Source organism: Manihot esculenta, chromosome 3, assembly GCF_001659605.2.
Source record: "Manihot esculenta cultivar AM560-2 chromosome 3, M.esculenta_v8, whole genome shotgun sequence".
Lineage (NCBI taxonomy): Eukaryota > Viridiplantae > Streptophyta > Magnoliopsida > Malpighiales > Euphorbiaceae > Manihot > Manihot esculenta.
Genome location: NC_035163.2, coordinates 4,163,545 through 4,178,972, shown reverse-complemented (window position 1 = coordinate 4,178,972; position 15,428 = coordinate 4,163,545). Strand labels below are relative to the sequence as shown.

General features: G+C 35.2%; 1 protein-coding gene across 1 annotated transcript; it reads right to left on the bottom strand.

Annotated features, from left to right (window-relative positions):
• Nucleotides 1-480: 480 nt before the first annotated feature.
• Nucleotides 481-3,495, bottom strand: LOC110610570. Its single transcript, XM_021750547.2, has 4 exons — nt 3,147-3,495; nt 2,890-2,995; nt 1,299-1,442; nt 481-974 (listed from the first exon to the last, which is right to left on the bottom strand). Exons 1-4 carry the CDS (start codon nt 3,416-3,418, stop codon nt 726-728), a joined length of 771 nt encoding a protein of 256 aa, XP_021606239.1. The 5' UTR covers nt 3,419-3,495; the 3' UTR covers nt 481-725.
• Nucleotides 3,496-15,428: the final 11,933 nt, after the last annotated feature.

Here is a 15,428-nt window from a genome sequence, read left to right as displayed (position 1 = left end):
TGTTTTCAAAACCTTTTACCGCAGTGTTAGTCATTGTATAGTTTGCAATTTTTACAATCGTTGTTGTAAGTACTTCATTGCATTTGCAACCTTATAATAATAATAATAATTATTATCATTAATATTATTATATCTTAATTTTATCTTTTAGATTTTTTATGACAAATATAGTGCACAGTATTAAACTATTTTAAGCAATATCCGTATTAATTTGTACAATATGTGTACCATATTTTTAGACGGTATGTATATTAGTTTATGCCAAGAATATTTTAATTTTGTTTATAGGTTATTTTTTAAAAAAGATAATCATAATGGTTCCAAGGCTTTAAGCTCCATTCTTTCTATTGATTGCATAGATAAGCATCACCTCTTGAACCAAGGCAATTGCATGTTTGTCCTTAGAAGGATTGGTTGCAGTAATGATCTCACCCAAGTAAAAAAAGGATAATATACATGATAATAAGCTATTGTAAATGATTAGGAGGCAAAGAAACAATATACCATATTCAAGAGGTAGAAGCCAAACGTGTCAATTGCAAATCTACAAAACCAATAATTGAATATGACTCTTCAATAACCTCTCGTCTCAAAATTGTGAAGAAAAATTATATCTTGCAGCCGTTTAAAAGATATCAGTGTCTATCAAAAGAAAAGAAAAGAAAGGTGTCAGCAAGCCACAAGTGCCAAAGTGAAGCCAAGCCAATTTTCAATTTTCCCAAAAATCACACAGAATCATTTTTTGGATCATCACCAAGTAGGTCATCATATGAAACAGGTACCCTGATCCTGTCATGAACAGATCTGTGCTTCTTCTCAGTGTTGGAATGTTCATGCTGAGCTTGAGTCACCAGTTGAGAACCTTCTTGAACACTGGATGGAGCTGGATCAGTTAATGAAATTGCAGTTTCTTGAGAGGAACCCTCCTTGTTTTGCTGTTGAGCTTGCTGGATATTTTGTCGCTTAAATTGCTTCTGAAAAATTAAATCCAGAAGGTACAGATTACTTTTCAAATAGTATAATATTGAAAAGGACTACTGCCCGGTAGTTGCACAATGCAATACAAAACCTTGAAGAGCACACAGATAAGATGATTTGTTTGAAGTTCACAATCTTGTTCAGAATAACCAAAAAGACAATGCCTGAAGGCTGTGAATGCAATTTGCTGATACCAACAATATAGACACGTAAAAAATAAAGCATTCGCATGGACATATAAATATTAATGGAAAATCACATTGGACTAGCCTGCATAGATGGTATGGTCTCGATATATTTTTTGGAATATTATTACACACCTCGAAGTCCTTGGCCTTTTTCATGATTTCTTTATAGGCCATTGGTTCTCTTGTTTTCATAATGTTCCATAATATTCCACCTCCTGTTCGTAAACGTCTACCATCAGCAGTCATCTGCCCTCCACAAGACTGAATTGCATCCACCTGAAATATCAATATATTAGCATGTATGAAGCAATATATACAGAGAAGGGAGATAATCCTACTAAAAAGAAAATGAAAGGGAAAATATATTGTGAACTGCAAACACTATCAATGTGATGAGGCAAGTAATTGGTAGATTAAAATAAAAAAGAAGAAAAAACAGATGAATAAAAAGTTAGTAGTCATGACAACATAGCTAAGCAACAAGATGGTGATTACACGTCCCAGCATCTGTGGGTGACAAATCATAAGACTACTGGTACTCTACATAAAAGTAAGACAGGAAAATCACATGATCTCCTTAGGAAATTATGTTAGTTGCAAACTTGGAATGGTTAGCTTATACATTTATCTGTTAACTAACATGTATTCCATTGAGCATAAAGCCAAGAAAAATAAAAAAAAAGAAAGAAAAAAAGAAACAAAAGAATATGTAAGACTCAAACTTTATTATAGGACTCTTCAGAATGGATACATGGTTATCTATGAGATTGATAACTATCATACCATTAAGATCCAATTTTAACCAAATCAAGTTATCATCTCGTCTACATGAACAAACATAAAGAATTACTTTTCCAAAGAACATAGGAAAGCATCTATTTCTATGGTTGTCTGCTTAATATATGCAGCATGTACACCTATATGGATGAGGAAATAAATTCACAAGAATACCAAATTAAAACAAAGTATAAGAAATTAATTAATTAAGTATAACCTACACAAAGAGAAAATGATGCAGTAGTTCAGCCAAGGTCTCAGAGCACAGAATCCAAGTAGCAAAATGCTTTTGTCATGAAAATCTGCAAGGGTAGGGAAGAAATACAGCATCAGATACTCAGAATGACTTTAAACAGAAGGGATATACATTGGTACATCTGGGCCGGTCCAAAACCAAATTATCACCTTTCCTATCGGGGGGGTGGTTTGTTTCTAGAGATATTGTCATTGGGTGCGAATAGGAGGCTATATTGAGAGGGGTACGGTCAGAATCATTCCCAGAAACACCAAGCAGTAACAAGAGAAACCATTTCCAGAATGATGATAGAGAGAGACATATCACAAAACACAAACGCTACTTACATTATAAACAAGTAGTGAAGGGAGAATACACAATGCTTTAAAGAAAAAAGCTTGCAAAGCTTGTATAATGGAGCCCAATGATCTAATGACAAAAGGACAATTGTAAAGAACATGAAGATGCAGCAAAGTGTCTAATAATGGAAAAATAACTCCAAAAAACACAATCTAATGCATACTATGTGGTTCTGCCAATGATTTAATCAGCATCAGTAACCATAAATATGTCATCCAAACAATTATTGGAATGCAAAGTTGACTTAAAATATCACATCAAAATCTTGCTAGCAAAATAAGACATCAAACATAGCCCAATAAAAATCAGACTTTCTAATAAAATAATCAAATAAACTTTCTCTGAAACTACCTCTTTCACCATATCACTTAACGCAGAAATTCCCAGACAACCTACGGCAGTATAAATCATGTATGATTTTTTCTCTTTCAGCCGTCTACACGTATCTAGCACAAACCTAGAGAACAGAAGAAATAAAAACATATATTAGATGTCAATCCCTCCTAAGCATAGAACACAAACAACACAACTAATCCAAGAAAACATATATACAAGCGAAGAATAATATGAATTGAAGAATTTCGCAGCAGCAACAGAAGCAAATTTACCTGTTTATATCAGTAACGTTTGGCCCCAGACTGCCTTTCTTTTTCCTATTCTTCTTCTTATTTATCCTACGCCGGCGGTTTTTGCTCTGTGAAGCTTGAATTCCATGGGTATCGCATAAACCCTCTCCACCACTGCTTTGTCCTCCATCATTTTGGGAGTTGGGCTGAAGCAGCTCTCCTTCTTCCACATCGGGCATCTCAACATCTTCAGCCTCTTCGAATCCGTCGTCTACTTCGTAAATAGCTTCCAATACACTCTCTCCTTCCTCCATCAAATGCGACTGCGAGGGGCTGATCGGGGGAATGATCTAGTGAAACAACGGAGGTTTTTGAACATCTTCGCACCAGAGGTAATTGGTTATAGTATCTGTTTGTGAAGTGGGCTAGGCTTTTTATTTGGGTCCACATGAGGTTAACATCTTAAGCCCATTTTAATCTCTGATGTGGGTCGCTGGTTTGAATTTCATTTATAGAATTTAATTTGAATTTTATATTTTTATATTTAGTTTAAATAGAAATCTTTATAGAATTAATTATAATTAAATTCAATTTCTTCGAGTTTTGTTGAAAATCGAAAAGAATTTCACAGATCTTACATAATAATATTTACGGACTAAAATACCCATATCAAAATTTTTTCCTATCGATTATTATTTATTATACTAATTAATTAAATAAAAAATAAAAATAATTAAAAATATTAATTATTAAAAAATGATTAAAAATTATTTTAATAAATAATTTTTTAATTTTTATATTATTTTTATAAAATTAAATAAAAATAATAAATATTAGTAAACAACGATGTCAAACTTTCATATTTCCTTAAATTGTCGAATGAAATGGAAACTCTCCTTCATATACGGTGAAATTAACTCTTTGTAAAGTTAAAAAAAATAATGTTGAAATCACTGTTAATTTATTTTGATTTTAAAATATTGTTAATTTTGTAAGTTTCCATGTGTGATCTTTTTGTGACTCGATACTCTGACATTTTTCTCTTTCTTAAATTTAACTTTTCTTTTCTCTTTCCATGAAAAACGATTTGTGTCAATTGAGTATCGATGAAGAAAAAGATATTGTTGTCCCTATTAAGAGCTCTAAAGATATTCCGATCATCACTTATGATTTCTGTAGAGTGAGAATGTTTTTCACATACAATCCAATCAATTTTCAAAATATGCAGACTTTTTTGGCAGATTTATGGCAGCAATTCTCGGACAGTTATTGCATTGAAGAATTTGGTTCCTAGTTACAAGCCGGACATTTTATTTTTTATGGAAACAAAAATTCTTAGTTATCGTATGGAATTTTTTCGTAGTTTTTTACATTTTGATTGTTACTTCTCAGTCAATAAACAATAATTGAGAAGAGACCTTTCATTAATGTGGAAGAGTCATGGTTCTGTTTCTGTGGTTGGCTTTTTTTCAAATTTTATTTATTCAGTTGTTTCGGAAGATAATGTTCAATGGAGGTTTACTAGTTATTATGGGTTTCCAGAATCGCAATGACGACGTCAGTCTTGGAACCTTATTCGAGCTTTATCTCGTATAAACTATCTTCCGTGGTTTTGTTCGGAAGACTTTAATGATTTATGCTCGGAAGATGAGAAAGAAAGGAATATCTTTGCCAAATTATCTTATGCAGGGATTTAGACATGCACTTGATGAGCATTTTTGCCAAATTATTTTATGCAGAGGTTTAATTTTGAATAATTGTAAATTTTTGTTAGACTCTATAACTAATATTTCTGTTAGATGGGTTTGTCATAATGTTATTTTGTGTAACATCCAAAAATAAAATAAAATAAAATAAAATAAAGTAAAAATATAAATAAATAAATAAATAATAAGAATAAAAAAGAGAGAGAAGATAAAGAAAAGATAAATTAAAAATTTAATTTGAGACAAGTGGTTTAATGCTAGCCACTTAACCAAATTAATTTTATAAAAGAAAAAGAAAAGAAAAGAGTTGAGGAGATCATCTTCTTTCCAAGAAAGAAAAAAAGAAGAGTCCCGTTCATCCATCCCCATTTTTTTTCCCTAAAATTATTCTTTTCAATTCTACTCCATTTTCTTCCAATTTTTCACCCAATTTGCTAGCCTATCTCATCCAAGTTCTTTCCCTAGTTAAATATTCAAGGTAGGAGGAAGAATCAAGGAGAAAATTCAAGGTGGAGGGAGAGGAATAATAACTAAATATTGGAAATTTTAAAGGTATATTAGAGGTTTGATATAAAAATGTTTCTTATAATTTTTTTATGTGAAAATTTATGAATGAGATTGCATTAATATGATTTATTTGCTTATTTTTTTTCATAAAGAAAAGTGCAAAGGAAGAGTGGAAGTTCCAAAGGGAAAGGAAAGGAAGAGTAGAGAACTAAAACTTGTAGAATATTTTGGAAGGTTTAAGGTTTGTGCTCAATTTTATTTGAATAAATTTAAGAATTTATTATTTATGTTCTATGTGAAAATTTTACTACCCTAGTAGGAATAAACCAAGTGAATAATAGTTTAGTTATATTGTATAGTCAAAGTTTGAGAAATAATAGATTTAATAGATAGAAAATTTTTAAAATGAATATGTAATTTAACCAAAACTTAAGTTATGGATCCAATGAAATGACTTTATATTCTTTGATAGAAATATAATTTGGATAGATATAGTGACAATAAAATAATTTAATAGACTAAAAAAAAGAGAGAGATATTAGATTAGAGAATAAAAAAATAGAAATTAAAGGAATAAGAAAAGTGAGATATAGTGTAAATATGATGTTTAAAAATAATAAGAATAATATGAGATAAAATAGAAATTTAAAAAAAAGAAAGAAAAATAAAATAAGGTATATTGTGATAAATAGAAAAAAATAATATTATATTAGAAAAAAATAATAATAATAAAAAGAATAATAGTTAATTAATTAAGGATTAAATGATGAATTTGTAATTTATGTAGTTGAATTACATTAATAGATTTACATGATATGACAATATTTAAAGCACAGTTATAATATGATGAAGTATTATAGTTAGAATAATTGACAGTTACACTGTATTGAAAGTTTTTGTCCCCTCTGTTTAAATGTATAAATTATTTAAAGTCTGACTCTAGTAAGTTTGGTGGGAATTGTGAGTTAGTTTAAGGGAGTGGCATGCCATATATAGATCTTGCAGTACTGCACTACAGTTACACTGATATTTGGGTTACAATGAGGTACCCTACAGTTATAGAATCGGCTTTTGAGCCATATAGTTATTTGGCACTTTGTGTCCTATAGATATCGCTCTTTTATCTAACTTAACCGTCCCATTTAAATTTATAGGGGCCAAAATAAATATATAAAAAAATAAATAATAAAAATATTAAGAGAAAATAAAACTTTTTACATAATAAAGAAAAAGAAAAAAATTATGAAATTAAAATATGTATATATGTGAGAAACAATAATATGATTTAGATTTATTTCAAATTATTTGCTATATAGTTTATTGTCATTTGTTTGATTTACCGTTGTTAAATGAATTTTGATTTAAATGTTCTATTTATAACAAAAAAGTTGAGCACCAATAAGCAATGTGCTTAGCGCATAGGAATTTGTTTTTTCTTGAGCAGGCAGTAGATTCAAGGACAGTAGATCAAGATCTGCATCAACCCGGTCAGAGTTACATCACTGACTATTGACTATCTTGGGGTATATTTTGAAAATTTTATATAAAGTTAATTTTGGAAATATAACATATACATGTATTAGAGATAAAGTTATATATGGTTTGAATTAGATATATTTAAATATTTTAATTTTGATGTAAATATGGATTATTAGTATAAGTTTTTGTGTTGAGAATAATGAGATGTTATGAAGTGTTTGATCTGAGTTGAATTTGTGTTGATGTTAAAAGAAGTATAGGGGATTAAGGTTGAAGTATATAGAAGTGTGATATTACTTTTCACAGGTGAAATTAAGCTCATATTTAGGGGAAACTCTACCGAATTTTCAAAAAAAAAAGTCATGAATTACATGATATAAATGATAGGAAAAATAAGAGAACTGTTACAAAATGTGATATCTCCAACTCGGTTAATTAAATGACCGGGTAGGGGGTGTTATACTTTGACTAGATAATCTATCAGGCATAATTGTCTATCTATTGGAGATGATATCCCTCTTTGTTTGATGTAATTTTATTAATACAATCAATAGTTTTGCTTTAAAAAAAATATTGTTAATGGATTTACATTTTTGTATATTATTATTTTTTTCGAAATGGTTGTATATTATTATTATTATTACTATTATTATTATTATTATTATTAAAAATATATAGTGAACAAGATTTTTTTATAATAAAATTTTAAAATATAAGGGTAGTTTAGAAATTGAGAATAAATAAATTTTAATTTTAAAATTAAATCAAACATAAATTATATAAAATTCAATTAAATTTCACATTTTAAATTATATCAAACCTTTTCATAATAGAAATTTTATATATAAGAGTAGTTAAGAAATTGAGAGCAAATAAATTTTAATTCTGAAATTAAACCAACCATAAATTAAATAAAATTCAATTGAATTCCATATTTTAAATTATATCAAACCAAATAATAAATTTCATTTCAAATGAATTCTACGGAATTCTAATTAATTTTAATTTATAGAATTAAATTAAATATTATGTTAAAAATTAACTATTGAAAAAAAAAATTCATTAAAGGTGCACACTTCCTGTTTAGAATTTAATTAAAAATCAAAATCAAACCGAAATTTTACTATAGTTTCATTTTAATTTCTTATTACTTCGGTTTTGGATTGTTGTTCTTGGTTCTTCGGTATTTTATTTAGTTCTTAATTTTTAAATAAATTCATTTTTTTTTAATAAAAAGTCATGCTGAAATTGTAAATTAAGTTTTAAAGTTAAAATAAGTGAATAAAAGATATTAATAGTTTATAAATTGTCCATTATTATATAATTATGTTAAAAAATATATGATATCGTTAAAAATTATACATATATATCATTAATTCTCGGTTTGGTTTTGGTATAGTAAAGTTCTAGGATCAATTTGATTCTCAATGAAAAAATCAGCCGCCCAACTAAAACAGTGAAAGTAAATTTGAATTTTTAAAATTTTTCGGTTTAGTTTAGATTTTAAAAATTATTAAATTAAAAAATAAATTTTAATTTTAATTCGAAAAAAAATATTTTTTGAATCAGAGTTAATTTTATTGTGTTTGAAAAGCATAGTAGAACTTACCATATTTTTAAAGTATAATAAGGAAAAATTTTCTTATTTACTGCCCTTTACGAGCACAATAAATAATTAATTAAGTAAATATTAAATGTTATCACACTTTTTAAATTAACATTTAAAAAAGTGCCTGCGGATTGATGGCCAGTCAGCACGTAAGTGCGATAATGTACTGTATAATACTGTATTTTAATTAATTTAAATTATTAATTTAATTTTTATTAATTTAATTATTTTATTTTATTAATTTAATTTATTTAGTTATATATTATATTTATATAAATATAGTTATAAAAATTATATTAATAATATTATTAATATTAATTATTTTAAGTTATTTGTAATATAACATTATATTTATTAAATTATTTTATTAATTTATATAATTTATTTGATTATATATATTAAATTTATATAAATATAGTTATAAAAATTATATTAGTATTATTATAAATATTAATTATTTTAAATTATTTACAATATAACATTATATTTTTTTTATATTTTTCATTTTATTTTGTTAATTTTATAATGATTAATTTATAAATATTAATAAAAAATATAAAAAATTAAATGAAACAATGTAAATATTTAGGAATTGTGGAATATAATAAAAATAAGTTAATATATATACAAATAATAAAGTTAATAAATAATGTTAAACCTGATGCAAATATCCTCTTCTATTATATGAACGTTCTTTCTTTCATGTGGATGTTCCAATACGTATGAACTGTAATCTAATTACTATTGTAACGACCCGAAAATCGGACCGCTACCGGCGCTAGGATCCAGATCGGATTAAGGCCGCCGGGACCCGTAGCAAGCCTAACATGAAACATGTGAACCTAATTAATCTCATACATGATCAACAACATACATAAAAATTAAAACTTTTCTTTCATTCATTCTCTCATACACCAACTCAACCTGTGCATGCACTGAACATAAACATAATCATAAATATTGGCCCCTCTGTGGGACCTCATCAATGCCCCCAATGGGTGGCATAACATGTGCTGAGTTGGTTTATATAAGCATTACGAAACATCTAAGATCATGTATTAAAAGGGATACCATACACATAGGGTCAAGCATAATCTCTAATCCTCAATGTCATTACATTACATAACTATTCACAACTCTACATCATTATACAATTTGTCATGTCCACATTCTAGCTATTACATACACAAGACTTCATTACTTTTGCTGACCTCCTGGTCTACCCTGTACCTGCAAGCCTGGGGGTTAAGGGAGAGGGGTGAGCTACAAGAGCCCAGTGAGCAGAATAATAAAACATTTAAAATATATGATAACATGAAATGCATCACATCACAGCTAATCACATCAAGGATGAATTTGTCACCAATAGTCCTCTACATGGTCCAACTGTGCCAGGGGCGTAGAATGTGCCTCACTGGTCTTTCTCTTACATAATCATAACATAGCATAACATAACATTCCAACTGTGCCAGGGGCGTAGAATGGGTCTCACTGGTCTTTCTCTTACATGGTGCCAGGGGCGTAGAATGGGCCTCACTGGTCTTCCGTACCGTATCATCATCATATCATAACATATGAGGACTAAAGGATCATTCAACATTCATCCGCATCATCAACATATTATGCAATGCAACATATTCGTGAGTCTAATGCAAACACCCTATTATATCTCATGGCATTCATGATGCGTGAATCATGCTAAAACTGATTTCTTTATTTAAAAGCATAAGAGTTATTCCACTCACCTCTGGCTGAAGCTCTACTGACTCAGAAGCAGCTGAAATTTCCTTCGACTGCCGAACCTGGTTTCTCCCTTAGTGGCAGAAACTCAGCTCTTCTATGCATAAACGCCTCCAAAACTTCCCAAACATGCATAAACCTATTCTACAACACACATACACAAGCATACCAGCTCCTAGGGGCTTCAAACTATCCTAAGCCCCATCTACAACACATCAAACATGCATTGGCAAGCCACATTGTTCAAAAACACAACATAAACTCATAAACCTAACTATAAGCTAAACATGCATTCTACCCCATAGATCTTCATAAAACTTACTTAAAACATGCAATGAGCTTAAGATCGGCTCTTACCTCTTGAAGATCGAGAGAGAGACGACCTAAACTCGGAGATGGGAGATTTTCAACTTCCTTGGGTCTCCAAGCTCAAAACTTGCTCAAAACTTGAAAATCTTCAAAACAAGATGAAAACTTGTGAAAATCGTGAAAGATTTGAAGGAAAAACTCAAAGATTGGTGAGGGACGGCGGAGAGCTCACCTTGGCCGAAAATGGGGAGAAAAGCTCGCCCATTTCGGCTAAGGGACCCTTTTATAGTGGCTGGCCAGGCCACGTTCGGGGGCCGAACGTGCCTCCGCATGCATGCCATGTTCGGCGGCCGAACTTGAGGTTCGGCGGCTGAACCTGGACTTTCCTCACTTATGCCTTCGGGGGCCTAAGGCACACCCGAAATGCCTGCATCTTCGGCGGCCGAACTTGAGGTTCGGCGGCCGAACCTGGGTTTTCCTCCAAGGTTATTTTCATGCAAAAACTCATTTTCCTTTTTACTTAAAAGCATCAAATACATTAAAACATTTTGTGAAAACATGGTTTTACCCTTCTAGAGGTCTCCGACATCCGAGATTCCACCGGACGGTAGGAATTCCGATACCGGAGTCTAGCCGGGTATTACATTCTCCCCCCTTAAGAACATTCATCCCCGAATGTTCCTCAACTAGCACATAGCATGGCGTACACATATCATACATACAAAGCACATATAACTCACAAGGAATTAACCTCAGAAAAGATAAGGATATTGCTGGAGCATGGACTCCCGTGTCTCCCAAGTGCATTCTTCCATATTGTGGTGGTTCCAAAGGACTTTCACCATCGGGATTTTCTTGTTTCTCAGCTTTCTGATCTGGGTGTCTAGGATCCGTACTGGCTGCTCAACATAGGTGAGATCTTCTTGGATCTCCACATCAGGCTCACTAAGAACCTTGCCCGGATCTGACACGAACTTTCTCAACATGGAAACATGGAAAACCGGATGGATTCTTTCCATTGAAGCAGGTAAATCCAGCTTGTACGACACATTCCCAACCTTTTGCAAGACTTCAAAGGGTCTGATGTATCGTGGGGCTAGTTTACCTTTCTTCCCAAAGCGAACCACTCCTTTCATTGGAGACACCTTGAGCAATACCAGATCCCCCTCCTGAAACTCTACTTGCCGTCTGCGGATGTCTGCATAACTCTTCTGTCTGCTTGAAGCAGTCTTGATCCTTTCTCTGATTATAGGTACCACCCTGCTGGTAATCTCTACTAGCTCAGGCCCTGCCAAGGCCTTCTCTCCAACTTCCTCCCAGCAAACAGGCGACCTGCACTTCCTTCCGTACAAAGCTTCATATGGAGCCATCTCGATGCTAGCATGATGGCTGTTATTGTAGGAAAACTCCACCAAGGGTAGATGCTGCCTCCAAGAACCGCCAAAGTCCAGCACACACATTCTAAGCATATCCTCTATGGTCTGGATGGTCCTTTCTGATTGTCCGTCCGTCTGTGGATGGAAAGCAGTGCTAAAATCCAACCTGGTACCCATGGCATTCTGTAGACTCCGCCAAAATCTGGAGGTGAACTGGGGCCCTCTATCCGACACTATTGAAACAGGAACCCCATGCAGCCTGACGATCTCATCAACATATACCTGCGCCAACTTGTCCACAGAATAGCCACTCCTGACAGGGATGAAGTGAGCAGATTTGGTGAGTCTGTCCACAATCACCCATATGGAGTCCAATCTGTTGGACGCCGCCAGTAACCCCACTACGAAGTCCATAGCTATATTCTCCCATTTCCACTCTGGAATAGGTAGCGGGTTAAGCATTCCAGCCAGCTTCTGATGTTCCAGCTTCACCCTCTGACACACTTCGCAGGCTGACACAAACTGTGCCACTTCTTTCTTCATAGCTGGCCACCAATAAACCTTCTTCAGATCTTGATACATCTTGGTGGCTCCGGGGTGAACGCTGTATCTTGCATTATGAGCCTCTCTCATAATGTCTCCCTTTAGCCTTATGTCATCTGGTACACATAGCCTGCTCCCGTAGCGGAGGATCCCTTTGCTGTCAAATCTGAACTCGCTATCTTTGCCTGACTGAACAGTCCTGGCAATCTTCACTAACTCTGGGTCCTCATGCTGTTTCTGAGCCACCTGCTCTAGAAACACAGGTGCCACTCTCATCTGGGCCACTAAAGCACCTGTACCAGACAACTCCAACTGTAGACCTTCATCAATGAGCTTGTAAAACTCCTTCACCACTGGTCTCCTCTCTGCCGTGATGTGGGATAGACTGCCTAATGACTTCCGGCTTAGGGCGTCTGCCACGACATTCGCCTTACCCAGATGATACTGAATCTTGCAATCATAGTCACTCAGCAGCTCTACCCATCTCCTCTGTCTCAAATTCAAATCTCTTTGACTCAGGATGTACTGTAGGCTCTTATGATCTGTAAAGATCTCACATTTTACCCCATAGAGGTAGTGCCTCCACATCTTGAGTGCAAAGATTACTGCTGCTATCTCTAGGTCATGCGTGGGGTAATTTAACTCGTGCTTCTTCAGCTGCCTAGAAGCATAAGCAATCACCCTCTCATTCTGCATTAGTACACAACCCAGTCCCACGCGGGACGCATCTCAAAAGACTGTAAAGTCTTCATCACTAGATGGCAGAGCTAACACTGGTGCTGAAGTCAACCTCTTCTTAAGCTCTTCAAAACTCTCTTCGCACTGGTCGGTCCACACAAACTTTTGATTCTTCCTGGTTAACCTGGTCAGAGGAGCTGCAATTTTTTAGAAGTCCTGAACGAACCTCCTGTAGTAACCTGCTAAACCCAAGAAACTCCTGATCTCTGTCACTGTAGTGGGTCTAGGCCAGTTAGCTATAGCTTCTACTTTCTTGGGGTCTACCTCGATTCCATTTTCTGACACCACATGCCCCAAGAAAGAGATGTTCCTCAGCCAGAACTCACACTTAGAGAACTTGGCATACAAGCCATGTTCCCTCAAGGTCTGCAAAACCAACCGCAGATGATGGGCATGCTCCTCTGCATTCCTGGAATACACTAAGATATCATCTATGAAGACAATAACGAAGTGATCCAGGTACTGGCTAAACACTATGTTCATGAGATCCATGAATGCTGCAGGGGCGTTGGTTAACCCGAACGGCATTACAAGGAACTCAAAATGCCCATATCTGGTCCTGAAGGCTGTCTTCGGCACATCCTCCTCCCTTATCCTTAGCTGATGGTACCTCGATCTCAGATCTATTTTGGAGAAACAACCTGCTCCGGCTAGCTGGTCAAATAGATCGTCGATCCTAGGCAACAGGTACTTATTCTTGGTAGTGACTTTGTTCAACTGCCTGTAGTCGATACAAAGCCTAAGGGATCCATCCTTCTTTCTCACAAACAAAACTGGTGCACCCCAAGGTGAGGTGCTCGGTCGGAAGAAGCCCTTTTCTACTAGCTCTTGCAACTGTTCCTTCAATTCTTTCAACTCGGCTGGAGCCATCCTGTAGGGAGGGATAGAGATCGGTCGAGTTCCAGGCATCAATTCTATCTCGAACTCTATCTCCCTAGCAGGTGGTAAACCTGGCAGCTCGTCTGGGAAGACGTCTATAAACTCTTTAACCACTGGCACTGAGGCGGGCTCTCTAACCTGACTGCTAAGCTCTCTCACATGAGCCAAATACCCCTGACATCCCTTCCTAAGCAACCTACGAGCCTGAAGAGCTGATATCAGACCTCTAGGTGTACCCCTCCTGTCTCCCTTGAAGACAACCTCTGACCCATCCTGACCTCTGAACCTGACTACCTTGTCCCTGCAGTCCAAGGTAGCACCATGGGTAGATAACCAGTCCATCCCTAGAATGACGTCAAAATCTGTCAAGTCTAGAACCACAAGGTCGGCAGAAAGGCATCTCTCCTCAACAAAGACTGGACTGCACTGGCAGACTGACTCTGCCACTGATGGATCACACTTGGGTCCACTGACCCAGAGAGGACACTCTAACCCAGAGATCATCAGACCCAACCTCTCGATGGCTCTCGGAGCAATAAAAGAATGAGATGCACCAGGGTCCATCAAGGCATACACATCTGAACAACCAATGACTAAGTTACCTGCCACCACGGTGTTAGATGCATCTGCCTCCTGCTGAGTCATCGTGAAGATCCGTGCTGGAGCTGATGGACCTTCACCTCTGAAACCCGCTGAAGAAGAGGCTGCTCCTCTCCCTCTACCTCTGCCACTGGCCTGAGTCGCGGCTGGAGCTGCTGGCTGAGCCACACTACCAGAAGCTGTCTGCTGAGACTGTGCTCCAAAAGCTGCCCTAGGACACTCCCGAGCCATGTGTCCCTCTTGCCCGCATCTGAAACAGGCTGCTGTCCCAGCCCGGCAAACTCCCCTGTGTGGCCTACTACACTTTGCACAAACTGCATTATCCGCACCAGAGCTTGAGCCACTCCCTAGTCCCAGACTGGACTTGACCTTGTTCCAAAACTTGTTCTTCTTCGACTTCTTGGTGGTACTGCTCCACCTCTTGCTGCCTGAAGCTGCTGCACTAAAAGAAGAAGAGCCTGGGGTCTTAGAACCAGAAGGCTGTGCCACTGACTGCTTAACTGTCACCTGAACGATGGCACTGGCCTCCATTTTCCAGACCATATCCACTATGGCATGAAAGCTCTCCCTATCTGCTGACTGGATCAAGGAGGAATATCTGGAGTGGAGTTTCATGATATACCTCCTTGACCTTTTCTGGTCCGAGTCAAGATTTTGCCCTGCAAATGGCAACAACTCCAAGAATCTATCTGTGAACTCCTCTACACTCATCTCATCAGTCTGCCTCAACTGCTCAAACTCTATTATCTTCAGCTCCCTTGAACTATCTGGGAAAGCCCATCCTGCAAACTCATTTGTAAACTCTTCCCAAGACATGCTGTCCACTCTCGGGTTCACA

Excerpts from the sequence above, each read along its gene's own strand:
- LOC110610570 (XM_021750547.2), bottom strand. The coding sequence starts at position 3,418 with ATGGAGGAAGGAGAGAGTGTATTGGAAGCTATTTACGAAGTAGACGAC. Across the intron at positions 2,996-3,146 it reads AACGTTACTGATATAAACAG|GTTTGTGCTAGATACGTGTA; the intron begins GTAAATTTGCTT and ends TCTGTTCTCTAG. Across the intron at positions 975-1,298 it reads AAAAGGCCAAGGACTTCGAG|AAGCAATTTAAGCGACAAAA; the intron begins GTGTGTAATAAT and ends TTAATTTTTCAG.